Source organism: Ammospiza caudacuta, chromosome 15 (assembly GCF_027887145.1).
Source record: "Ammospiza caudacuta isolate bAmmCau1 chromosome 15, bAmmCau1.pri, whole genome shotgun sequence".
Classification (NCBI taxonomy): Eukaryota; Metazoa; Chordata; class Aves; order Passeriformes; family Passerellidae; genus Ammospiza; species Ammospiza caudacuta.
Genome location: NC_080607.1, coordinates 10,910,471 through 10,936,920, shown reverse-complemented (window position 1 = coordinate 10,936,920; position 26,450 = coordinate 10,910,471). Strand labels below are relative to the sequence as shown.

Below are 26,450 nucleotides of genomic sequence, written 5' to 3'. Positions count from 1 at the left end.
CTTGAATCTAGTCAAGGTCAGCCCACCACAAACCACAGAGAGGACAGGGCTGGCAGAAGGGAGCACTGAGAGCTGCTCATACTGTGTCAGCAGAGATGCTCCTCCTGTCCCCAGTATCCCCAGCCCCACAGAGGGGCAAATGCCACCCACAGACCCCTCCCTGTGTAGGCAGCACCTTGGGAAAGCCATGCTGTACCATCTCTGCCCAAGCACTGCTGGCTCTCATCACAAACACAGGTCTGGAAACAAACTGTGCAGGATTTAGTTGATGATCAGCTGAGATTGATGCTGCTCCTAAAGAGACTGGGCAAGCACCTTGTGCCTGTCACCCACTGGTGGAGAGCATCTCCCAGGGTTTTCCTGGCTGTAACCTACAATGGCATGTTGGCCCAACATCTGCACAGAGCAGCTGCCTTTCAATAACAGGCTACAGCATCAAATACCACCCAGGGACCCCAGAATTTCATCTGCAAGGCACTGCAGGCCCCAGAACCCGTCCTAAAATATGTGTGACAGGCACCCAGAGATGCAGTCATCATAAGATCTCCTTCCTCTGCAACAGAAGCTCAGTCAGCAGCTCTGGCTCCTGTCTCCAAGGTGGGAAGTCATTGCTGACCAGTGGAAAAAATTACCAGTACCAGGTGAAGTGCATCTTCATGAGCAGGAGGCCCACACATGCCTGGGGCTGGAGGTTTGACAGCATCCCAGGCCCTGTTAGGAGGGCTGAGAACACAAAGCAGACACATTCCTCCAGCAGAGGCTCTGCCCCATGATTTAGGAGCCTGCAAGCTCTGAGATGTTGAGCAGCACCCGACAGCTTTGCTGCTCCTGATGGATGCTGGAGTCTATTTTTTCTCCAATAACAACTTTCACTAATGGTGCTGGCACAGAGGCTCAGCAAGGAGGAGGGAAATGGCAAGTGGCCAGGGTGAAAAAGAGTTCACAATTACGGTAGGAAAGGCCACTGTGTCCCTTTGCTGGCCATGGCAATGCTGAGGACAGGGATGGACGGGGCTCTAGGAGAGCACGGAGTCACCCCCTCCTTCAGGAGAGCACCCATTGCACCCAGAGCATTTTCAGCAGACACCCAGACATCTGTTTACCTTATTTTTAAACTCCTCAAGTGACAGGGTGCCACAATCTCCCCCACCAGTCTGTTCCAGTGTTTCACTGTCTTCATGGTTAAAAGTTTTTCTTATGTCCAGTTCAAACCTTGATTGGTACAACTAAATAGCAAAGCATCTTCTCCTCTCCAGAGAGAGAAGCAAGATGGATGAAGAGGGATGTAAGCCTTGTTGTTTTTTTCACTTGTGGGTTTTATTCCCAGCCAAAAGAAGAAGAGTTTATTTTCCTGAAAGAGATACTATCGCCTGCAACTCAACACAACTCAGAAGTATCTTTCTATTTTTAAAAGTGAAGTATAGGAGTTACATAAAAGCTATGGTAACCAGGAATGAGAAACACGGTCTTCAATTTGTGGGCTCTGCCTCGTACCACAGCTAACTTCCCTGCTCCTTGGGGCTGACCTGAGCTGTCCACAGCACATCAGTGCAGAGAGGCTGAGCTCACTGCCCCCCACACAGCACGGGGTGGACAGGCCCCACATCCCCTGTGCCTGTAGCCTCTCACCAATGTGCCAAAGAAAGCAGCAGAAACACTGAATCTGTTTTTCTTCCTTTCTGCCCTCTTAATACAGCACTGGACACAGGAGGCCAGACTCTGCTCTGGTAACCAGCTGGGAAAAGGATGACACAGATAAAGCAGACAGATAACACAGACAAATAACACAGATAACACAGATAGATAACTCAGGTAACACAGATAGCTAACACAGATAACATAGATAACACAGATAGATAACATGCATAACACAGCTAACACAGTTAACACAGATAGATAACACAGATAGCACAGATAGATAATACAGATAACACAGATAGCACAGACAGATAACACAGATAGATTGCACAGGTAACACAAATGGATTACACAGGTAACACGTCAGTGTTTCTCAGCACCATGGGTGTGAAGCAGCCCAGAGCTGGGCAGAGCAGCAGGAACCAGGCCTGGCCATGCAGGGGTGATACCACAGGGATGATAGCACAGGAATGATAGCACAGGGATGACACCACAGGGTACTTGGCAACAGCCACACAGCCCCAACGCCCTTGCTTTCGGGAGGGCAAGCCGAGAGGGTGTAGGCACAAGAAACTCCTCCAGCCTGGGAGCATCTAGGGGCAGCTTCGGGGACGGGGATGTTACTGCTGTCACTGGCACGAGAATGAACCGTGGCCTCACTAGGACTCACCTGCAACCAGGCTCTGCCCGGGGCTGCCAGGCTGGGAGGGCTCGGGGCACACCAGAGCCAGCCTAGGTGTGCATGCGAACTGGAGCCCGCAGGAGCCGATGCGCGGGGCAGGCAGGAGCCAGTGCCGGGGCCGGGGAAGTCGGTGCCCGGGGCAGGCGGAGCCGGTGCCCGGGGCAGGCAGGAGCCGGGGCAGGCGGAGCCGGTGCCCGGGGCAGGCAGGAGGCGCTGCGCGGTGCCCGGGTTCGGTGCGCGGTGCGGGTCGAGCCGTGCGCGCTCGGTGCGCGGGGGGCGGTGCGCGGTGCGGGGCTGCGCGGGCAGTGCGCGGTGCCCGGGCTCGGTGCGCGCTCGGTGCGCGGGGGGCGGTGCGCGGTGCGGGGCTGCGCGGGGGGCGGGCGGGGGGCGGCAGCGGCAGTGGGGCCATGCGGAGCCCGGGCTGAGCGCGGCGGCCGCCCCTCGCCATGAAGCGGCAGAACCTGCGCACGGCCGCGCTCATCCTCTGCATCTTCTCCTACCTGCTGGTGGGCGCCGCGGTCTTCGATGCGCTGGAGTCGGAGGCGGAGAGCGGCCGCAAGCGGCTGCTGGAGCAGAAGCGCGGGGAGCTGCGGAGGAAGTACCGCTTCTCCGCCGACGATTACCGGGAGCTGGAGCGGCTGGTGCTGCAGGCCGAGCCGCACCGCGCCGGCCGCCAGTGGAAGTTCGCCGGCTCCTTCTACTTCGCCATCACGGTCATCACCACCATCGGTGAGTGCGGGCAGCCCGGCCGGCGCGCCCGGCATCCCTGCATCCCTTCATCGCTGAACCTCTGCACCCCGTGTGCCTCCATCGCTGCCTCCCGTGTCCCTCCATCCCCACGCCCCTGCATCCCATGTCCCTCCATGTCCCCGTGCCCCATCCTTCTCCAGCCCCACGCCTCAGTACCCCGGGAGCTCCAGGGCAGGCTGGGGGGTGCCCGCTCGGCAGAGGCAGGTGTCACCCTTGCAAGGCTGGGACATCTCTGACCCTGTGGGACCCCAGTGCCCAGTGGTGGGCGAGGGGACCCATGGGTAGGCTGGGGCCATCCTGTGCTGGGGGTGCTGCTGTGGCTGGGGCTGAAGACACGACATTGTCCCAGGGAGGCAGCAGCCTGGGGAGCTCCTGCAGGAACCTTTGGAGCAGGAGCTGCCAAAGTTGGCAGCGGTGTGGGAGGGCAGAGGCAGGGGCCGTGTCTGTCCCCTGTGCTGGCTCTAGCCAGTGAGCTGCGTGAAGAGTTGGGCAAGAATCGTTGGCTTCTTTGCTGGCTCAGAACTCTGGGTGTTTGGCTGTGTGAGATCTGCTTCACGGAGCCAAGAGAGCCACGAGCCAGTGCCTGCTGCTCTGCCTGCACAGAACCCTGCAGAGACATGGGTGTCAGCCTGGAGGGGAGTGATTGAATCACATTAAACTCCTCTGTAGACCCACTTATCCATACTAGAGCCCAGTGCCTTGGTTTGTCCGCTTCAATTTTGCAAGAGGATGAAATTAAATTGAATGAGGGTTGCCTTAATTGAGGTGAGATTAGTCACAAGGGAGTTGAGCATTGTTTAATGAATCCACTTTGATTAATTCATGCACCCTTGGCATCCCGTGGGGGTAGACAGGGATCCTGTGCTCGTGTCACTGCCTGTGCTGGAATTTCAGCAGATGTGTTTTGGAGGCAGGAATCTGAGGCCAAATCCTGCCCTGGCACAGCCAGCAGCCTCCTCCTGCTCTTCAGGACAGGACTTCAGCCTTCCCAAAGGGCTTGGGATGGTTGAAATACCTCTGGTAGCTGGAAGCATCATCCCTCAGGACAAGGGTTGGTGGGATGAGCTGCACTGTGTTACCAGAGGACAAGAGGTGGAAGAGGGACAGGTATCTTGCCTGTGCTCCCATGGGGTATGGTGTGGGGTTTGTGCAGCTGGGAACACACATGGTCAGCAAACCACGGTGGGCTCAGGGCATGGCTCAGGTCAGACCCCAGCAGGAGGGGAAGATGAACAGCTTCAGCAAAATTCCCCATCATCACCTGACAGGTTATAGCTTCATTTACATGATTTTCCTGTTGGCTGTGACAAACAATGGCTGTGCTTATCACACACCCCCTATGATAAATAATTTCAGCCCAGGTGCCGTATTTCTCAACCACTGACATGTTAGATCTCTTTATATTGGGCTGTGCTCCAAATCTCAGTTTTAATGTTGTTGTATCTGTGTTTACTCTTTCTAATTCTCTTTGTCATTTCAAAACCATCAGTCAAACACTCCTTCAATGGTCTCTCAGGGTATAACAATTGTTTTTCCACTTACTGCTCTTGTGGATCATTATCTTTACATCCTCATTGCTGTCATTGTATTATCTTGTAGCCTGGGACCTGGTGATTGCACTCAGTTATTAAGCTTGGATCTGACTGGGAGGTTTTGCCACTGCAGTCTCCCGCCTGCTCTCTATTTCATGAAATGTGGTATGCAGGCATTAAATCCATCATTTTTTGTTGTGTGAATTTGTGAACAGAGAGAGCAATTAGAAGCTGGTCCCTTGCTGCCTGCTGGCACTTGTGAGCACAGCATGGTGAAGGACAATGCTGTCCTCAGCCCCTCAGCCCTGTCCCATGCAGGAGTTTCCTGGAGCAGGAGGTGTGCTCAGGAGCCCAGGATAACATGGTTATCCTCCTCTGGTCCTTCCATCAGTGGGTGCAACACCTTCCCCAAGTATCCTGGAAATCCACAGGCAGCAAGGACTGAGGTGAAGCCAAGTCACCACTTAAGACAGTAACAAGAGGGTGTTTTCCCCCATGTTCCACATGCAAAAGTCACACACATTCCTGCAGAAAGTGAAAATACAAATAGCTGTTTGTGGCAGGCCTGGCAGTAGTGCAGGAAGGAGCTGGCACTGTTCTGCAGGCACTTTCAGAAGGGAAGTTTCAGACCCTGGTAGTTTCTTGTAGAAGCAACTCAAAAGAAAGGCTCAGATGCCTTTGGATGCCTTTGGATGCTGTTACTCCCCACACCACGTGACTCCCTTGCTCTGATTTTGTTACTCATTCTGAGGTCAGGGGCCACCAATTTCTGCTAAGCTGCTGTAATTGAGGTGGGCACGGAATCACTGGAGCCTGGAACATGCAGTGAATACCTCAGTGTGCCTCACAGTGTAATTGTGTGTGTCCTTGAGTCACAGCTCTGAAACTTGGGCCAAGGTGGAGAAATTAAATCTCAGAAGGCGTTCAAGGAGAACCTTTGTCCCCAGGAAAAGGGCTGACAGGGCTGTAGTGGCATAAATGCTCCCTACCCTGCATCTAAACCAGCACAGCCCCTCCTCCCCAACAGGCCAGTGGTGCTTTAGGTCTGAGTTTTAGTCACACTGGAGTAAATCTGGAATGGGTCTGCAGAAGTCCTTCCAGACTTAGCTGCTCCTGTGGGGACTGTCCCTATAGCACAGGGGGGCAGGGTTGCACACAGCAAGTGCTCATAGAGATGAGACTCAAATGTTTGTGACACTGGATGGCTTGGGAGGAGGAGGAGGAGGTGACAGGGGAGGTGGCAATGCCCCTGCAAGGGCAGCTGTGGATGGTCCTGGCTGGGTGTGTTTCTCTCCACAGGGTAATCTGGCGCTGTTGGTCTCAGCATCTTGCACAGCCTCTGTTCCCCCTTGCTGTGGGGTTCAGGTTACCCTGCACACCTGGCACAGCATCCTGGTCTCTGAATTATTCATGAGCTGCAGGAGGCTTGCAGACCCCAGTCCAGCTCTAGGCCTTCTCTTGGCCTCTGTGACACTGGGGGCTATCAGGAGGGTACCTTCTCTCTTTAGGGGTCAAATGAGGTTCTGCCTACACGAATGTGCCATCATCCCAAAGGATGGGCATCCACGGCCCCATTAGCATTGCCTACAGATCTGTTATTGAGTTCCATTCTTCCCCCAGTTCCATTTTTCTACTGCTCCTCTTGTTCACAGGGCAGCCTTGCTGGAAACCCCAGTGAGGGTCTGATGCCACCTTTCCTCTTCCCTGTGTCCTTGACAGGTTATGGACACGCTGCTCCAGGCACAGATGCTGGCAAAGTCTTCTGCATGTTCTACGCCATCCTGGGCATCCCCCTGACGCTGGTCATGTTCCAGAGCCTGGGGGAGCGCATGAACACCGTCGTGAGGCTGCTGCTCAAGAAGATCAAGAAGTGTTTGGGTATGAGGACAACCCATGTGTCCATGGAGAACATGGTCCTGGTGGGCTTTCTGTCCTGCATGGGCACCCTGTGCATCGGCGCCGCAGCCTTCTCTTATTTCGAGGGCTGGACTTTCTTCCACGCCTACTACTACTGCTTCATCACCTTGACCACTATTGGCTTTGGAGACTTTGTGGCTCTGCAGAAGAACGAGGCTTTGCAGAAGAAGCCCCCGTACGTGGCTTTCAGCTTCATGTACATCCTGGTGGGCCTGACGGTCATCGGCGCCTTCCTCAACCTGGTGGTGCTGCGCTTCCTCACCATGAACTCGGAGGACGAGCGGCGCGACGCCGAGGAGCGAGCCTCACTCAGGAGAGCCCGCAACAACATCCACCTCAAGCCCAAAGAGGACAGCCGCAGCAGCAACGCCATTTTTCTCCCCGCAGAGGACAGGACGAGCCAGATGAACCTGATCCCGCTGGTGCAGGAGGAGGCCGAGAGGCAGCGGCGGCAGTCGGCCGTGTCTGCGGCCGAGGTGCCGTCCTTCTGCACCTGCCTGTGCTACAGGCCCCAGGTGTGCGGCAGCCCGGCGCCCTCCCACCCCGAGACCCTGAGCTGCCACACCAACCCCGTGTACTACAACTCCATTTCCTACAAAATCGACGAGGTGTCCCTGAGCACGCGGGGACAGACCGGCTCTTCCCCGGGGAGCACTTTGTCCTCCAGCAGCCCCCGCTGCCGGCAGCACCCCCGGCTGCGGAGGAGATCCATCTAGGAGCGTGTGCTGAGCCACACTCAGTGCTCCAGTCTTACCATGCTGATAAATTAAGAACAGAGATGTCAGGTTCTTCTTACTCATTTCTTCTGTTCCTCTCCCTCCCCCCAGCAGGAGCCTCTAAATCCTGTTGGGAAATAATGATTCCTTTTTTGCAGGCACTGAGTGACATTGTTAGTTTTTCTTTGTTTTTTTCCTCCCAAGTAGGGAGGAAAACATTTGGGACTGGCAAGAGCCCCCCCCTCACACCCCAATGTGAATTCCCCCCCCCTCCCACCCCAGTGAGCTGCGGCTTTGCTGTCCCACCTCCCTGCTCCCCAAAGGCTGCATTGCTGCCCTCCCACCCTGCTGAGCCTTGGCTGTGCCTGCTGCCACATGACTCTTGCTCCATGGGCTGGGTTGCATTTGCTGACAGTGTCAAAAGCAAAGTGCGTGTGACCAAGCCTTGTGAGGCTGGGGAGTACCAAATTGTCCCCTGGCTCCTGGTGCAGGTAAGTCAGTGGCACAGAGTAGGATTGCAGCTGGTGGGTGGGCAGGAGGGAATGGGCTGCAGTCCTGAAGCTCAGCACATGGGGACAGCTTCATGGAGGAACTTCACCTCCTGTGAGCAGCCCTTTGGGTCTGAGCTCAGGTTTGTGGCTGGCTCAGTGCTTTTGGAAGCTGGAGGCCCATGCACTCACCCACTTGCCCACCAGCACACCTTGTCTCTTACACCTCCCCACCATGGCTAGATCCTCCTGGCTGAAATGGCTGGAGGGACAGTGTGCCCCATTCCCAGGGGAAGCGGAACTCCTCCAGTCCAGCCCAGCCCAGCCCCAGCTCCCCTCCATGCTGAGCCCAGACTGTACTGAGGGCAGCCCCAAGGAGAGCCTCCTGAACTACAGTCACCTGCTAACAGCTTGGTCCTAAGCAGATTTTTTTTTTCTTAGCTAAACTCATCCCTTCATTCCTTCCCCACCTTTCCTCCAGCTGGCAGCCCAGCAGCTGTGCTGGCTCCTCACCTCCTCCCAGTCCCTGTGAGCCCGTGGGTTTGTGCTTGCTGCTGCTGGGGTTATCTGAGGTGGGGGTGTCCCATCTCCTCGTTCATCCCCATGTGGGATGTGGTACCTGCACAGCCACACCTGGGCAGCTCTTTCCAGCTGGTGACCCCAGCGTGGCCTTTGTCCATCCTGTCTCATCTGCATGAAAGCAGGGCTCTGACAGTGGTAGGAGCTCTATTGATTTTTTTTTTTTCCTCCAATAATAGACATTTAAACTCTCAGTTCTATTTAAAATACCCTCTGAGGGGGTTTTTGTGGAGAAATAGCCCCTTTTCCTGGTGGGGAAAGCATGCAGAGTTGCCAGCATTGCAAAGGTCTCAGGGCAGGCTTTGCTCTCTCCTCCTTTTGTTCTGGGTGGCAGCTTAATAAAAGGTGAATCCATCATGTGGTGCTTGATTATTTGTCACAAGGACGAGCAAAGGGATGTGTCCAAGCCCCAAACCCCAAATCCCTGTGGGCACTCAGGCAGAGAGCAGGATGCAGGTGCTGCTGGGCTGCCACCAGGGGCTGGTCTGTGACACTTTCACCTGGGTATTCCCCAGGCCCTTTGGGTGGGTGCCATTCCAGGGGCTGCAAGGTCCAACCACTGCCTCATTTGCAGTAGTGAGCCCAGACCTGCCCCAGCTGGGGGAGCCTTGGATTAAAGGGAAAGGGGGAGGAGGGGGGAACAAAGCAGGCTGTGAGTGTGGAAAACAGGCTTAAAAATGAGGCTTTCATTGGCTTCAGTGTGTCACTTCACATTGATCCCACCAGCTCAGCCCTTTTGTTGCCACGTCCCATCTCCCCCATCCTCCCCACATATTTCAGCCCAAGGTTTTGCTGTTGCTGTGCTGCCCTTTGCCATCAGAGCTGAGCAGATGGAAATCCCTCCCTCTTTCCACGCTGAGCCTTGTACATCCTCCCAGTGGCCACCTCTCACCCTCACCCACAGCTATGGAAAGAAGCAGGTTCTTGATTCCTGCTCAAGTCACCTGTGTGGTATTGCCTTGGTGAGATCCACCTCTGGTGGAGCTGAAGCAGGAGAAAACCTGACCCCAGAGGCTGAGCCAGCCTTGCACTCTCCCTCTGGATCCAGCAGGGCACTGCCCAAGCTCAGTGGCTCTGTGGTTGTGTCCCAAAGCCCACGATGCAGCCAAGCAGAGGCAGCAGGGCTGGCGGTATGACCTCCAAAGCCTGGAGGGCAGTGCTGGTGGTGAGGTGACAGCAGCTGCCTGTAGCTGCTGCTCCCATGTGGCCTGAGCTTCCAGGCAGCACTGCTTGGCTGCTCAGTGACAGCCTGAGCCCCATCCTGCTTGGGAAGCTGGGGGTGGTCTGAGGGTGGGAGATGCTGGGCTGCCCCTTGACACTCTGGAGAAACCCTCCTCCTCCTCCTCCTCTTCCTCCTCCCCTTCCATCACTGCTCCCCCAGGGACTGTAGCTGGGGCAGGCCCCTTGGTCTCACCCTGGTGACCAGCAGAGGGATTTGGAGGCATGACAAACACCTTTTAAGAAATCCTTAGTGAACTATGGCTTTGTGATTCCTCATTCCCACAGGACAAGGACTTGCAGTAGCTGTCCAGAGAACGGTGCCTATTGTCAGCACCACCACCTCCTCCACAGACCCCTCTAGCAGCATCCCCCAGACATTTCCCACCCAAGGGCTCACAGCTCCAGGTCATCCAGGCACAGCTGCACACCCAGTAACATCTGAGGGTCCTTCCCTGGGGTCCCCAGGCTCCCCTGCACCCACCCTGGATGCTCCCAACAGCCTGGGCCAGGGGTGGCTTTTTTCTGCCAGTAGAGTCTTCACCTCCAGGGTTTCAAAATCACCCTGGAGTGGCCAGGGCTGACCATGAAGGGTCATGAAAAGAAAACAGCAGGAGCTTTAGACTGGGGTGGTGAGCAGAGCACAAATGGGAGCAAGCTTAGCTCTGTGCCTGGAGATGTCCGTGGCCAAATTACATCCAGAAGTGGCTCAGGGAAATGCAGGTTTGAAGCAGGGGCTGATTGAGGGAGCCAGGGTGACAGCTCTTCCACAGAGCACTGGACACACCAGGCTGAGCTGCTCTCATTCCCTACAGGCACAAGGAGAAGGAAGGGTCCAGCTGAAATCCCAGGTTGAAGATAACGGTGGTGACAACAGAGAGGGCAGACACACTCCAAAGAAAACCTCCAACACACCATAGGAAAAAAAAAGGTTTTATTATCACCATTATCAACGTTTTCATTAGCTTAACACTGAATTGTAAATCACTTATTCATTACATATTGTCTGAATAAAACCTACAGACAGGAAAAAAGTATAGCAGAATCCTCTCCTGACTACAGACGAGTGGCCAGTGTCCCACCTTCCACCCAAGGCAGCCCAGGCACCTCCAAGCCACCTGGGCTAGCAGGCTGCCAGCTCCATTGCCTGTGCTCCCTCTGGCTCCACAGAGATTACACCCCACCAAATGATGTTAAAAACCTCCAGAAAGTTTTGGAGAGGGTTGTAGAGGCCAAAAAGAGCAGATCTCAGCTGCCCCCACTCCTAGGGAAAAGGAAGAGGAGTGTTGCAGTGTGCCTGCAAAGTCACTGGGTTTTGTGGAGGAGTAATGAAGTAAAAAGGTTGAACCTGTGAAAGCAGATTTCCCTGCAGCGGCCAGGCCCTGGCAGTGGGGCAGGGACAGGGATGGGCAGGGGATGGCTGATCCATCCCTGAGCAGAGGCCAGCTCTGCCACACCGTGGGGGATGGATGTGTCAGTGCAGGGATGTGTGGGCAGCCTCAGCCCCCTCGGGCTGGAATAAGGCCTCGAGTCCAGAGGGCAGTGGGGACCCATGGAGGGAGCAGAGGGTGCTGGGGAAAGCAAAGGGAAGGCAGAGGAAAGCTCACTGGGAGCTCCCTTCTCCCAGCCCAGAGGCAGCTCCCTGTCCTCTCCTGGCTGTCAGGCATGGCACACCCTGCCTGCCTGGGCTGCCCAGCCCTGCAGAGGAGCCCTGGCTCCTTCCAAGGATGGGAAAGGGAGCAGTTTGAATACATTGGCAGGACATGGGCATCCCTGGTGGGTGGCAGGCCATGGCAGTGCTGCGTGAGGGGTCTCAGGGAGGCACTGCATCCCCAGAATGCCCTTTCACCAGGCAAGGAGCAGGAGGAAGACAATCCCAGTGTGGTGAGGCTAGGGGAACATGCCTTAAGATTCACCCTCCAAACCTCACTTTCCCTGGCTCCAAAGCTAAAACCAGCTCCAGGTCAAGAGGATGGAATCACCAAAGAAGAGACCAGCGTGCAAGCACTGGATCAGAAGCAACACCTCAAAGAAAAAAACTGCTGAAGGATTTGAAGCTCCAGGCAGGCATTTAGTGAGACCTGGAGTCCCCATGGGCAGATATCCTAACATTTGGTGCCCAAGCAACCACACAAACCAGCTCCTGCAGAGCTTGTGGGATGGCTTCAGCAAGGTGTGCCTCAGTCATTCTCTTGGTTGGTTCTGCTGCCACCATGGCTCAGTGAGTGGAGCTCACAGGTGCCTGGGCTCAGTGTGTGCCCACACAGCCTCTCTGCCAGACACAGCCCTTCCCTGCCCCTGCACAGGGGGCTCAGCCCGTGTAACACACCCAGAGTAAATGCCAAGGCTGTCCATGGACCTTGCCAAGCTGGACTGCTTTGGTTGCCATTTTAGCCACTGGAAAGTCACAAAGGGAAAGTCCTGGGGTCACTGCCTCTGTTTGCTGGTGCTCTGGAAAGGGCTGGTGCAAGGTCCTTCTGTTTCAGCCACTAAAGTGCAAAGAACCAAATGCTACAAAGAAACTCCCCAGTTCCTCTCCTCCACCAGGATAAAAGCAGCTACCACGGGCAAGGGAGGGCAGAGGGTGCCCGTACTGTGGGAAGAGTGGAGGTTCCCCAGGGTGAGTGTGATGCTGCTGTCCTGGGTGAGCAGCTGGGGATGGATCTGAGGCTGCCTGGTGGTGACTGGGACGTGGCCTCTGAGCAGAGGAGTCTGGCAGTGAGAGCTGAAGCCACATTCTGAGAACACCTAATCACTTGCAAACTCCCTGTGGAATCACCGTGTTCACAGACACACACCCTGGCAGGTGTGCACTGGGGTAAACACAAAAAACCTTTCACTGATCATCCTCTTTTCACTGATCATTCTCATTTCCAAATGCTTGCCTCAAATCTGGCAGCTGCAATTTCATTCTAGATGCTCCCTCCAGGTGACAATAGGCCCTGGACTCCTCCACTGATGGCACTTTGCATTCACACACATCTCTCTCTGTCTCTTTTCAAAGCATTTCACAAAAAACAGGAACTCTTCCAGCATTCCTTGGGGCTCCCAGCACCACTGGGACCTGCTGCCTGCACAGCCAGCAGCCTGGCAATCTTGAGAACAACATGGACACTTGTCCCTGGGAAATGCTGGGAGGAATCCACAGGCAACGGACTGGGATGCTGTTTTGAAGCTCTTTTATTCTATCACTGCATCAATGATGGAACTGACTTAAAATTCAGTATACTTTAAAAAAATCAGAGAGCCCAGCACTAGCAAATTTCTGAAGCAAGGCACAGAGCAGCCTGTGCCTGTTTTACACCTTGGTCCCCCCTGATCCCCTGCAAAGGTGCAACCTCTCTGCCTTGGGTGGAATTTTCTAACAAAATGGACAAATACCACCTATGAAATGGACAAAATAACCCACAGAGCCTTCAAAGAAGAGCAGCCCAACCTGCTGCTCTGAAAAAAACCCTCCCTTTAGCCTGCCCCAGGTATCTTGAGGAAAATTAGGCAGCTGTCAGGCAGAACTCAAGTGGCCCCAGAGTGCAAAGGCTTTTTTGCTTTATCAGGGCTACAATGGCAGTGGGATCCATTCTCGTCAAGTTACAAATACTAGATAGCCTAAGAAAAACAGGAGATTGAAACAGTCATGAAGTTTATACTGAAACTATTTTTTACCTCTGTAGTATGAAGTCACCTACAGCTGTTTCTTTCTTCACCTAAGAGAGATCTCATGTTGATGGGCACAGACACTCACAGAGAATCTATAGAATGAATATATCTCACAGGGCAACAGCCTGGTCTTTGTTTTTTTACAATCAAAGTTAATATGGATCTTTTTCAAAAGTGATGTTGTTCAGATTGAAGACAATTATAAACTGTATCAACAATATGTACTACAGCCTGCAAGTCACAATCTGTGCACACCCAATGGAATATATTATTGCTTGGTAGCCTATTAGACTTTGTTTATAAAAAGATTTTTATACAGAGTACAGGATTATGACAAAACTAGCTAAGTAGTTCTCATCTTGAAAATACAACATCTATTCTTTCAACAAAGTAGCTGAGAGTTAATGAACAATAACAAATATTTACTAATAATTTTATGGCCAGTTTGAACAGAATTTCTTATAGGACTCTTTTCTGGTGTTTATTTACATATGCCTCTTTTCTTTTGGAAAAAAGTTGATAAAATATAACAAGGAACATAGAAATCAAAAGAATGAGTAAACTTCATACCAAGAACATCAAACAGTTTTGAAAACACTAAATTATGTTACCTGTTAAAAAACATACATATCATTTTGTCTTTAAAGAAAAATATTTTTCCTGTTTTAAAATATTACCAACAGCATGTAATAAACTAACTTAAAATGAGTCTCATAAAAAAGTTGTCTTGCTGTCTAAACATTACTAAACATGCCTAGGTTGAGATTCTGTTAACTGCCTCAACATCTTAAAAACAGCTCCTTTACAGGAACTTGTGATATTCATACTCCAGAAGACCTGCAAATTTAGAACAGTACAATGATAAAGGATCTGGTAGCTAGGAACAATAAATATATATTTTCACTCAAAGCAGATAATTCTGCAGTGTCCTTTGAAACAATCCATGGCCAAGAAATGCTGGCCCTGACCCTGCCCACAGTGCCTGCAGTGCAAAGGGATGCTCCAGCAGCCCCAGCTGCAGGATGAGGATCCATGGATGGAATTGCAGAGTGAGGACCTTGGCCATCCCAGCTGTGTTGGGGCAAAGGGAAAGAAACACCAGGAGACTGGGAAAATATCACATTTTCTTTTCCTGAACAAACCAGGACCATGGTCATGGCTGCTTTTTGCTCAGAGCACAAAGAGGACAAAGCCACATGCAAGGCTGCTCTCCCTGTGTGCAGGGGATTCCCACTGGGGAGAGATCATTCTGCTCTCAGCATCAAGATTTCTTTGTTTTCCATAATGCAGGTAACATTCAGGGATTGGCTCTCCATGGGTTTTTTGACCAGCAATGCTCCCATTACCTTTACAATGTAGCAGTTCATGCACAAGGAACAGAGAATCACCCCTGAGTTGGGCAGGTATTTATCCCTCCTCAGTCTCATCCCTCATAATCACTCACCAACCAAAACTACTGTGACACCTTTTTGTTCTTTTATTTAAGTCTCCTGCTCTCCCTCTCTCCCTCCCTGGCTGTAACCAACAGCAAAACTCAGGCACAGGAAAGGACTCAGCCAGGGATTGCAAAGGGGACAAAAATTCAGTTTTCAGCTGCTCATCACTATGGCAAAACACTGCTTTATGCACGACCACACTGGTTATCCCAACTCTCACACCACATCACCTTAGACAGAAACTGGGCAGCCAAATTTTTTTGGGTAAAATTGGGTTAGGCTTTATAAACATAGGCTATTCCAAGCCTGAGACTTGTCTTGGATACTACACTGGGAGTCTTCAATCAATGGGCAACTTGCAGAGTTCTTTTTTAACTCCAATGCCCCATGGCCAGTGCAGGAATTGTGTATGGGTGAAGCAAGAATTTAACTGCAGGGTACCATGGAACTCCCCCAGCCTCACTGTGTGTCCTGTGGGCTCTTGCAGAAGTGCTCCTGTGAGTCTGCTTTGTGAAGGAAGCACTTGCCAGTCCATGTGACTGTGCTGTGCTTGGCAGCCAGGGATTGCAGGGTTCACTTACTGGGGAGAAACAGGACTTGGAGAGAGTCAAACAAAAGCACTGGACCACAATCAACCACGTCAAAAATGCAGAAGAAAATCGCATGGAGCAGACTGTGAAACTGCCTCCAAATGGCAGAATTGGAGATGTTAACAAAAATAACACAACTAGAACCATAACTTCTTTATTTCACCCTGACAGTGACCCTTCAGCGTGATTAAAACCAGACGGAAGATAGTCCTCGGTGTAAGGAGTCCTGTGGTAACTAAATTGATCATCACTGAGCCTGCAGAGCTTTCAGAGGGGCAGAAAACAGAGACAAGCTGCATCTGCCAGGCACACAGAACTGAGCTTTTCGACAGACAGTCGTTAAACAAAGTTTTCTGGGGAAATATTTTTGGCATTTATAGTCTCCTACTCCCCATTAAAAACTGCAAAAATGCTGCATTCGTCTTACTGGGCACAGGAAACTCAGGATTAACTTAGCTCTTACTGGTATATAATGTCCAAACTCAGTACCAATACAAAGCTTTTGGCATAACTTAAGACAGAAGTCCTGTTGCCAGGTCTGGTGTGTACCTGGAGCTCCCCACAGTCCTTTTAAAGTCATAGTTATTAAAAGATCCAGTGCTACAAACCACTAAATCTACCTAATCTATTCTAGTTCATACACATATTGTACAATATTGCCTAGTACTCACTACATACCAAGAGGAAAAGATGCTGACTTGAATTACAGTAAATGTGCTTCTTTTTTAAAAATAAAAATAAAAGAGAGAGCGCCACAACATAGTTTGACCAGCATGCAACAAACTTTCTTCAGCTAATATATAGAAATTGTCTAATACATTAGAAAAAATAATTAGTGAGAGGCCAGAGACATATTTGATCAAGGAAATTAAGAGATTTATCTGAAATGTTGAGGCTTTTGCCACTGAAGAATCAAAAAATTAGTCATTCTATGTCCCTTGTCCTCCTTCCCTCTCCTTTATATTCTATATTTTTTTACAGATTATTGTAAGGCCTATATAATTTTTGCATCTATCCTGTAATTTATCTCAAAATAATTTAAAATGCCATAGACAAGCTAGGACCAAAAGCAACTGCTTTTACCATCCACTCAACACTCATGCTTTTACTCTAAAAAAGCTGAGGTCCACATGCAGAAATAAATGCTCTATGACAGGCCAAGAATCTGCTCATTCCTACATGGGACACGGGACCTTCACTTTTAAACCACAAAGCAAAACATCTCTAAAAGTTTATTCTGGGACAGCAGTCATCAAATCCTCATTCAGGAACTAAGACAAAACCTAGCCAAAACAGAGCTATCAACAGAAAATCTTTGGAGATTCTCTGTGATTCTGGATAATTTAAGCGTCTGAAGGATCCAGAGCACTTCCTCCAGCACATGGCTCTGCTGGCAGCAGCTGCCACAGCTCAGCAAATGTGCTTTACTCATTTCATGAACAGAACACACGTGCTGTGACCACTGTGCCGTCACATTCCTCACTCTCCTCATTCCTCTCTGTACTTTGGGGATCACGTCTCCTCCTGCAGGACAATTGTCGACGCCTGTGTAGTGCCAGGACTGCCTAAAGCTCCCCTCTCTCCACAGGGAAGGTTGTGGGCTCTCCAGCACCTTTTTCTCAGATGGCAAACTGAGATTCTGTTCTTGTGCACCCCCAGCACCCCCCATTTCCTCTCCCATGGCAGAATAAAACAAACAGTCCTGTTTCAGGTCTGGGAAGGAAGGGCAGCATCTCCAGCAGATATGTACCAGTACCAAGGAGATGAAGGAAAAAGGCAGGAGATAGAAGACATCATGACTGAAAGATGCACAGCAACAAGTAAGGGAGTCAGCAAACTGCAGAATGTCTTATCTGACAATACAAAACACCTCAAGCTGCAAGTGTGATGTTCAGCTCCCACTTCTAGTGTTTTGGGGTTTTTTTCTGAGCAAAATTGTGGTTAATTAGCCTGCTAAACTTGAACTCTGTTTAAACTGTCTGCTCTAAGTGGGTGCTACTTGTTCTCCCACCAAGTATGCTTCATCAGCAGTGTTAGACACGTAATGCAGTAAAGACACTTGCTGGTAATTTGGCACAGTTTGAAAACACAGCAACGACAGTGTTACAGCTAACATGACTCAGTGACAGGGAACTGATTCTAAAGAAAGAGTTGCAGGTTTTTTTCTTCTTCTTCCTCTCAGAAAGAAAGACATTATAAAAAGACCTAACGCTTCCTCTTAAACTTTCCGTTCCTGCTCTTTTTTAGGCCAGATGATGACCTCAAAATTTTTCAGGTACTTTCTTGTGAAAGAATTCATATTAGAAATTTCTAACACGCACAGCTAAGAGAAATCAATTCCTTACTCCCCCCAAATTCTTTCGAATGCTGCAACTTTTCCAGGGTTAATATTGATCTGAAACAAGGGTCCAAGAATGACAGCGAGAGAAGTGAAACAAGAGGTGTATGTCTAATTTGACAACTAGGACTCATGCCCCATGGCACCTCCTCCTCGGATGGAGAGGGCACAGTGCCCTCCCCCTCGTCTTCTGTCTAAGGTCACTGGGTTATCCTCCTCTTCCAGCTCCACAAGAACTGATTGAACATGCATTGCGCTTGAGGTCAGAGTTCCAGCAAACAAAACCTTGACAGCATGTTTAAAAAACAAAAGCAGTTCCCCCTTCCTTACTCACTAAGACCTGTCACAGCAGGGTCCCACTGTGCTCTCCAGGGAAAGCTGGGAGGACTGGCGCAGGAGCGGGCCTGTGGTGGGATCTACCATCGAGGAGGTTGGGAAGAGCTTGTACCAGCCGATTGCTAAAGTTGACAAATCCAGTTCTTCCAGGAGAACCCTGGCCACTCCCATGAAGTGCTTGCGCTCCATGCGTCCATAGTTTCCCCAGACTATCACCTTAGGGACAAGAAGGGGGAGCACAGTTAATCCTCCAACTTTCACACTTCCTTGGGAAGCACAAGTCTGACCAATCCTTCGACTCATCCAACTTTCTGGAGTTTTGCTACAGCCTGAGATGACCAGAAATATTTACTCTACCAACAGGCAACGTAAAGCTCTGCCTGATGATACTACTTTTTTATTTTAAGCATGTTTACAAATCCTAATGTTATTGGATTTTTTTTCTCCCATGGAGCAGAGGTGAATGTGAATGTGGATAAGACACCATTCTGCTGGGCAGGGGCAGCACCTGCACGAAGTCTCCTCAGGGCTGCAGTCCAACACCTGCAGGTAAAATCTGGTCCTGCCATATAACAGGCCTTGGACACCAAAAAGTGGCCTGGAGGATAAGGGGAGGAGGAGCTCCTGATCTGGAAAAATAAACCAGCAAAAAAAAAGGTGGGCAACAACTTGGGCCAAAAGCCAACAGTTTGAGGAGAAGAGCATGTTTTAACTTCTGCACACAGAGCTTGTGCCATGGGGCAGATGGAGATGAGGCATGGCCACTCACCTGGAGAAGGGCAGGAGCTAGGGACCCGACACGACACGAGGGGCACACGTGAGTGACATGCAGGGCAAGCAGGACAGACGGCCCAGAATGGCTCACAGACACAGGGGAAGGGCAATGACAGAGCTGGCAGAGGAGCAGGGAAAGCTGAGTCACACTTACGACACGATGGAGACCAGTGGGTGGAAGAACAAATGCAGTGAGGGTCATGGGCTTAGGCATGCTGGAGGTCTGGCCAGGTGGCCCTGTCGTGACAAAGGTGACGACTGACTGCAGAGTGAGTCCATGCTCTGAGGAGGAGAGGATGAGTAGGATGGGTTATGATGACAATTAGTGATCTCTGGATAATCCTGACAGCTTCTTTCCCTAAGCTCCTTACAACCACAACACTGCAGTTTTCTGTAAAATGAGGTAGGAGAGACAATGAATGTCAATCAAAAACCAAAAGTTCACATCTCAGCAGGAGATGGAGCAAGGCACTGCACAAAGAGGGTTTGGTGACATGTCCATTAGCAAAAAAAGCCAAGCTCCTCAATTTATTCTTGGAATAAGTGCCTTTCCTGGCAGCAAGGCAGCAGGTAAGGAAACCCATGAAAGGCAAGAGCAGACCAAGCCAGGTCCCACTCCATTTCCCAGTCATAAAAGTGCAGTTTTGTTGCATCAGGGGAAAATGCTCCTAATCAAGGTAAATGAGGTAGAAGTTACTGAAGAAAAGGGTCCAGCAGGTTAGCTGGCAATTTAGACACCAGTGGAGGTAAAGAATAGAAACTCAAGGATTAATTACATTAGTATTACAAACAGATTTTAGCCAGGCTTTATTGGATGGAAATTATTTTTATAAGATTTAACAATGCAAATCACTCTTTGCTCTGGAAACATAGGTACAGAGTATATGAAAATATGAGTATGGCAGAAAACACATGGCAGTAACAAAAAAGGTATAAAAAGGTAAGATATGTAATTGGGTGATGGCAAAGCAGAGTGCCCTGAATGTGTATAAGCATAGAAGGCAACCCATGCTGCAAGATCATTTTAGCATCTTAACTGGGTGGGAAAAAAAGAATTAAAAAAATTAAAAATCAATAATTTCCTGGTAGGCAGTCATGGTACCTGGCAAGGTGTCAAATAATCATCAGCTTGAGTATGAAGAAAGAGGGATTCCTTTCCCTTTGTTAAGTTCATAATGAATGCATTTGGTTCAATGCAAACATTGGCTTTTTCTCATCTATGTTAATTAACCAGCATGACAGGACTCAGTACCTTCCATGAGAGGTGGAAGAGAGAGAGGGGCAGACCTGAGACTTGCTCATCTTACCTGTAATACTTTGCCCTGGGGACTCTCAGCAAACAGCAACACCTGATTGTACAAAGGGTCCAGTGACTTGCGAGCCACTTTTGTCTTCTTTTTCGCAATGCACACGCCATTCTCTAGCAGGTAAGCCTTGATGTAAGCAGCTGGAACAAAGAACATGGTCAAATATGAAGAAAATCTTCATGCTCACTTTAGAAAAGACAGTGTGGCATGTCTCAGGTGTTTCTAAAGAAGGCAGTTACAGAAGGGAAAAGATTTGCCCAAGCAGCCTCGTTTGCAGTACCACGCATATGCTGCTTAGTCCTGCCAAGTAAAAATTCAAATTTTCCCGGTTCACAAGCATTGTGGGAGGCTGGGGCTCAGGGAGGTGCTGTAGGAGATCAAAACATCCTACCTGGCAGTGTTTTGGAGCCGGGTTTTGGTGTCAGTCCTCGAGCCTGAATGATATCCACTTCAAGCTGTCCATTTCGCTCTTGCAAGCCAATTTCCACATCCCCTAAACCAAAATGTCAAAATACATAGAAGACTTTCAAAATAATACTCTTTGGGTTACAAAAATCTTTTAAAAACAGTCTTCATGTCCCTCCTGCACATGTATGTGCCTGATTTCCTCCTGTATTACTCTGGAGCAGCTCCACAGCGATTCCAGGCCACATTTTCTACAGCAAACTTCACTGGGAGCCCTCTAAAATGGCATTGGTGGCTCTGCCTCCTACTCTTTGTGGCAGCAAGCTTCTCATCTCTCCCAAATGGAAGAACCTAGGACTGCAAGCTGCTTTGGAAAATGCAATTATAGTGGACCATAACAAAATTCTTACAGAGCCTGATGGGCCTTAGAGAAAGAAAAACCCCACAAGTTGCATTTTCAGGATTTTAGCTGCATTTTACTCAGTCTGTGCCTTTCAGAGCTCAGGGAGAAAAGCATAAAGCTGCTGCTCTCCTCCTAATGCCACGTTTGCTGCAGTCAGCAAAACCTTTCAGCCAAGCTCACTCAATTTAACAGAGAAATGGAGCAGGACAGTGTTAGATCAGCAGATGCTGGACACATTATTAGGTGGCTTTGTAGGAGCTGTCTGCTCAAGGCTCAGTTAAAGCCACCCAACTCCTTTGTGTTCCTTACCCATCGAGGTGGTGGCCAAGGTCTGACGGCCAACAAACTGTGCAGGGCCCATGCTCCCCAGGAAGTCACTAAACTGCCCAGCAGATGCCAGATGGACTCCACTGAAATTCAAGCTGCAAGAGAAAATTATTTTGGCTAGTGGTTAATCTGCATTTTAAAGCAACTCAGTAACTAAAGAACCAGATTTATCTTCTAAATGAATGACGTCTATGGAGTCTTTTTTGAGCAAAAACTCGATGGTTTCCACACAGTTTAGTTAGATGGAATGCATTTAAAATCTCTTTCCTCATTCAAAAACCCCAATAAAGGCTGCAGTCACCAGCTGGTCAATATTTGTTTAGTTATAACTAATTGTCTCTAAGGAAAATCTCTGCTATCTCAGGCTCATATGTGGCTGTCACCTCTCCAGGTAACAGATTGCTAGAATAGCTTATAGGATGTCTCTTGGTAGCCATTCCTTCCCAATCCTCATTTCTGCAGAGGAAATAATCCATCTAGAGCAGCAGTTAAAAGTGAGATGAGCAGGGCAAGCATCAATCCCCTTGGGACTCAATTCCCCATCCATTTATCACACACACAGAGCAATACATCTCCTTTTTGATTAGACGGTCTCATTTCCTCCTGCTCAACACCAGAAGCATCCACCCTACCCACACTGTGGTCTTCATATCTGCTTCCACAACTGTAGCCACAAAGAGGATCTGAATACGGGTGGCAATAGGACAACATCCTCAAACACCAGCAGTGTCTCTGCCACAGCCACCACAGCAAAACAAAAGCTGTTGGGAGGACAGAGCCTCCAAAACTCATCTCTAGGCACTGAGGTTGGCCCATGGCAAGCTAAAGGTACTGGTCACTGCACTGGGATGTGCATGTAGCCACACAAAAGAGTCAAACTCTGTGGTACACTGATACAAATGAAGATTTACCCAGCTGTACCCTGATTTACGCAGCTGCTTTGGAGGTTGTAGAAGAACTTGCTGCAAATGGTAAGGAGGAGGCTTGAGGCCAGCATTTGACACCTACATTTGTCCCACAGGCATCTGCCAAGCCATGACACAGCTGCTCAGCCACGTCAGGAGCTGTGTGCTGGGATACCCACGCTGCCGTGCCGGGTGCTGCTCTCTGCCTGCTGCGTGCCAAAGCCAGGCACAATGACAAACCTCCTCCACTTCTCCAAACTTCCCTGAATGGGGGCAATTAGCCAGGGAGTGATGCAGCCCCCGTCCCCCAAATCCCTTTCTCACAATGAAGCTGTGAGGAGGCTGCAGGTTGGGTACAAGTGACGGCAGAGAGCAGCCCTGCCTGCGGGGTGGGCAGGCTCTCACACAGCTGAGTCAGCCACAAAGCCTTGCTGATGCCCCCCTGCTAGCCAGTTACATTTAAAAGACATTAAAAAGAAAAGGAATTCTTTTCCAACCCCATTCAAGCAGCAGTGTGTTAATTTCAGGTTGGGATTTCAGCTATTTGCAGACCTGCTCTCAGCCCAATGGGAGTATTTATTTATTCTGACAGGGAAGGAGGATGCCAGCACACACACCTCAGCAGCTCACCACTCGTGGGGACTGAAGAGGACATGTCACTAGCATGGGTTCATGGGGTGGCTTTGCTCCCTGTGACAGGGGCACTGCATTAAATGGCCCAACTTTTCCACAGAATACTGCACCTCCCCTCTACACTGACCTGGCTCTTTGAGAAACCTGGTTATTGCTGCTGGGCAGGCAGAGCTGCTGAGCCATCAGCATGGAAAAACCTGCCCTTGAGCTCTTCACGAATGTCACCTTTGTGCAAAGGGATGAGGGAGTCTCAGCATCCTGGGTGACAGGCTTGGGAGGGGCTCTGCTTGGGTGTATTTTCCTCTGTTCAGTGTTTCTTTCACTCTGCATCCACTGTTTGCACCAAACACTCCAGGTGATATTTTGAGATACAACAGAAACAGCATTTATTTGGCATTTGTTGCAGAGAAGGCTTAGCATTTTTCTCAGTTTCCTGTGACACCAACTGCCTACCAGCACAAGGTGCATCCCCAATGTCCAGGACCACACTCTGCTCCCTGTGGGCACACAATTCCTGCCCCACCACCCACCTGGCATCTGTCAGCCCCCCATGGCAGCCATCCCTGGGACCAGGGCAGAGTTGCTGATTTGTGGCTCCCCAGGATAAACTGTGCACACAGAGAGAGAGAGAGCCCCAGGGCTGGAAAATCTGCAGGGACATGGCATGGGGGAAGCAGAGAAGAGGGAGCCCAGAGCCAGACAGGCTTTATCAGGCTCGTGATTTGCCCATACAAGGAGGGAAGAAGTGAGTTCTGTGCACATGAGGACCAGCGAGACTCCGTGACCCTGCTGGCTCAGGCATTTTGGGCTGCACACAGACAGTCAAAAAAGGATGAAAACTAGTGCCTAGAGAACTCAAAATAGTGCAGGAAAAAGAAAGATCTGACAGACAAAGACGTAAGATGCAGCACAAGATGAATGGACCATCAGCCAGAAGGTAAATGTTTTCTTTATTCTCTTCAACTCATGGAAGACAAATGGGCCAAACTCGGGTCTCACTCCTGCCCTGGGGAGTGTGTGACCTGAACCAGCACGTAAATAACAATCTGGCAAGACAACTCATGGCTGTTCAGGGAAATGTTCACTGCTGTGCTCAGAACAGATGCTTGGGCTAATTAGCAAGATGCTGAGGACCAGGACAGAGGAAGGGAAGCCCAGGACTGGGTGAAGCTGAGGGCTATGAGAGTTCACAGCACACCCAGAACCAGGTCTTGGAGCAATTCCTCTCTAGAGGGAAGTCCAGCCATGTTACTGCAGAGGACACACAAAGTGGGGAGAAGACCACCCACAGAAACCCCTCTGGCCCCTGAACACTCAAAACAATTCAATAAACCATTTCCTCTTACCTGCCAGGGAGAATCACATCAAAGGCTGATGCCAAGCACTCCTCTGCACTATTCCTGTGTGAGAGGAGGCACCTGCGCTCTCACACCAGCCCATCTCTCCTCTGCTCTAGCAGGAGGTGTCCCTGCCCAAGGCAGCAGGGCTGGAACCAGATGATATTTAAGGTCCCTTCCAAGCTGTTATGTGATGCTAACTACAAATGCTGCTAGCAAAGGCTCTGCCCAGCAGCTGGGGCAGCTCAGGAAAAAGCAAAAATACCTGCTAACAGAGCAGCTGATGCTGCAGCCTGCATCAATGATATAGAGGAAAAAAGCAGCAGAGTATGAAGGACAGTGTTAAAAAGCACAAGAACAAGGACTGTTTGGGTAAAGGTGAACCAATGGCAACTGGAAGTGCTTACAGCAAAGCAAAGGCTGCTGTTACCCTCCATAAATTCAGGAGTCAGAGCTCTGGATGACCTTGCAATGATGAATGCTCTGCAGTGAATCCACAGCAAGAGGGCAGGACAGTGCTGCAGGGCCACCCAGGCTGGGCCACCAGCACAGAGCCTTGCAACGAGGGCAGTGGAGCTGCTGCTTGAATGGAGCTGCTGATCCCAAGGGAATGGCAAAGCTCACTTAAAAACACAGGCCAAGGTCAAGACTCAATCAGTCTGGATAACAGCCATAGTTAATGGGTTTACTAGCACTATAAGAAACTCAGTATTAAATTAAACAGTTAATGTTCCCCACTGTTGTTACATTTGACTGGGAAGGGAAGACATAGGAATTACTTCTATAATAGATTATGCCATTAGCTGGTGGAACTGGCTGCTATGTTGCACAGAGGCTGACCTTTTGCAGTCCTGCTTTATTAGACACTAGAAGCAGCAGCTCTAAATCTTGGCTTTGACCAATTCCTGGACATATATTTGGGTATTGCCAATAACCCTGGAATGGAAACAATTTCTCTCTGGAAAAATCATAAGCTATCTCCAAGAAAGCTACTGCTTCTCCCTTGAGGGGAGAGGGAAGGGGAAAATAAAACAGCAGAAATTTAGTATGAATGTGGATTAAACCCAGCAGGAAAGATTCAGCAGAATAGACTAAATTTCAGATGCTCAAATTCAGCTTGGTGAGCTGTCTGTCAAATGCTTAGAGAGAAGCTGGGATGGTGAGGTGAGGGGGACATGTATGGTGAGATCGCTGAGACAGGCTCTCCCTATTCCCTCAATTGTTTTTCCTGCAGTTAAAGCAGGGAGGAAAAGAGCTCTAGGGAGCACTGTGACTTCTTTTAACTCCTTAAATGCAGCCCTGATGCTCCCAAGAGTCCTTCCCTGCCACTCTGGAACATGCTGCAGGCTCAGCAGGCTTTTCCTGCCTGCCTTTTGCACATATCAAGCTGTTCTGACCTGCCCTTGATGCAGAAACTAGCTCTCCAGCTGAACCACTACACGCTGGATGTGCTGGAGACAGACTCCTGAAGGGATCTGCCGCAGGTGACAGTGGTGTCTCCACCCTGGGTGACAGCCAGCAGATGTTTCACACACACTGGAGCAATCCTGGAAAGCCCTGCCCCTCCCATTGCCCAACACGTCTGTCCCTTAAGGGGAACAATCACACAACCTGGTTATCACTGATATGAGATGTCTTTTTTTCATTGCATCTAAAGAGAAATGCTAAAAATAGCCAGAGGAATAAAGAGGGAGAGCATTGCAGCTGACTTGCAAATAGCAGCTGCCAGAGCCAGCAGGGCCCTGTGACAGGACCATCTCACGCTGCAAAGAGCTGCACACAGAGAAGATTAACAGGTGACACTTGTCAGCCTTTTGTCTAAAGGGCACAAATCCTCCACTGAGCAAGGGCAGCGCAGCCTTTGAACAGCAAAGTGAAATTAATTATCTCTTCCCTGGCCCTTTGCTTTCACTAATCATGATTTACAGGCTCTGCTCTGCCACAGCCAAATGGGGATGATTTTAACAGAGTTAAAGATGATGGGTTTGCTGTGGAATTGGTCCTAAGTTGAATGTAATGCTGTTGTTGGCCAGAAGGCAGAGGGAGAGCACAGGGAGGTCAGCAATGCCTCCTGCGTGTCAAGGACAAATGAAGGACATTTTGCTGGAGGATGCTCAGACCACGGTCTTCAGCTGTAGGCAAGGAGGCACAGCAGGGACAGCAGAAAGATAACACTGGATATTAGCAATAATAATATTACTGGATACTATTGATCCTGGGATCTCTGAGCCCACCAACACAGCAGAAACCTGCAGCAAGGTTAACCCTGGCTGCACAGGCACCAGCTCCCACCAAGGCTCAGCACAGGCTGCAAACACCAAGTCAGCATCAAATAACCATTGCTGTTCCTGAAGTGTCCCGGCACAAGAGCAGGCATGGCAGTGGGGACACACCTGGGGACAGCAGAGAGCCAAGGACAGCGGGGACACACCTGGGGACAGCAGGGAGCCGGGGACAGCAGGGACACACCTGGGGACAGCAG

At 50.2% G+C, this 26,450-nt stretch overlaps 2 protein-coding genes across 2 annotated transcripts in view; one reads left to right on the top strand and one right to left on the bottom strand.

Moving 5' to 3' along the window:
* Positions 1 to 2,766: 2,766 nt before the first annotated feature.
* On the top strand, positions 2,767 to 8,058 carry KCNK15 (potassium two pore domain channel subfamily K member 15). Its single transcript, XM_058814900.1, has 2 exons — positions 2,767 to 3,049; positions 6,322 to 8,058. The coding sequence occupies exons 1-2, from the start codon at positions 2,767 to 2,769 to the stop codon at positions 7,233 to 7,235; spliced, it is 1,197 nt and encodes a 398-aa protein (XP_058670883.1). The 3' UTR covers positions 7,236 to 8,058.
* A 2,382-nt stretch (positions 8,059 to 10,440) lies between these two features.
* Positions 10,441 to 26,450, bottom strand: part of RIMS4 (regulating synaptic membrane exocytosis 4) — a 55,631-nt gene continuing 39,621 nt past the window's right edge. The window contains exons 3-6 of the mRNA XM_058814844.1: positions 21,076 to 21,188; positions 20,350 to 20,451; positions 19,959 to 20,098; positions 10,441 to 18,093 (exon numbers count right to left, since the gene is read on the bottom strand). Of these exons, the coding sequence (XP_058670827.1) occupies positions 17,875 to 18,093; positions 19,959 to 20,098; positions 20,350 to 20,451; positions 21,076 to 21,188 (574 nt within the window). The 3' untranslated portion in view covers positions 10,441 to 17,874. The remainder of the gene's footprint in view (positions 18,094 to 19,958; positions 20,099 to 20,349; positions 20,452 to 21,075; positions 21,189 to 26,450) is intronic.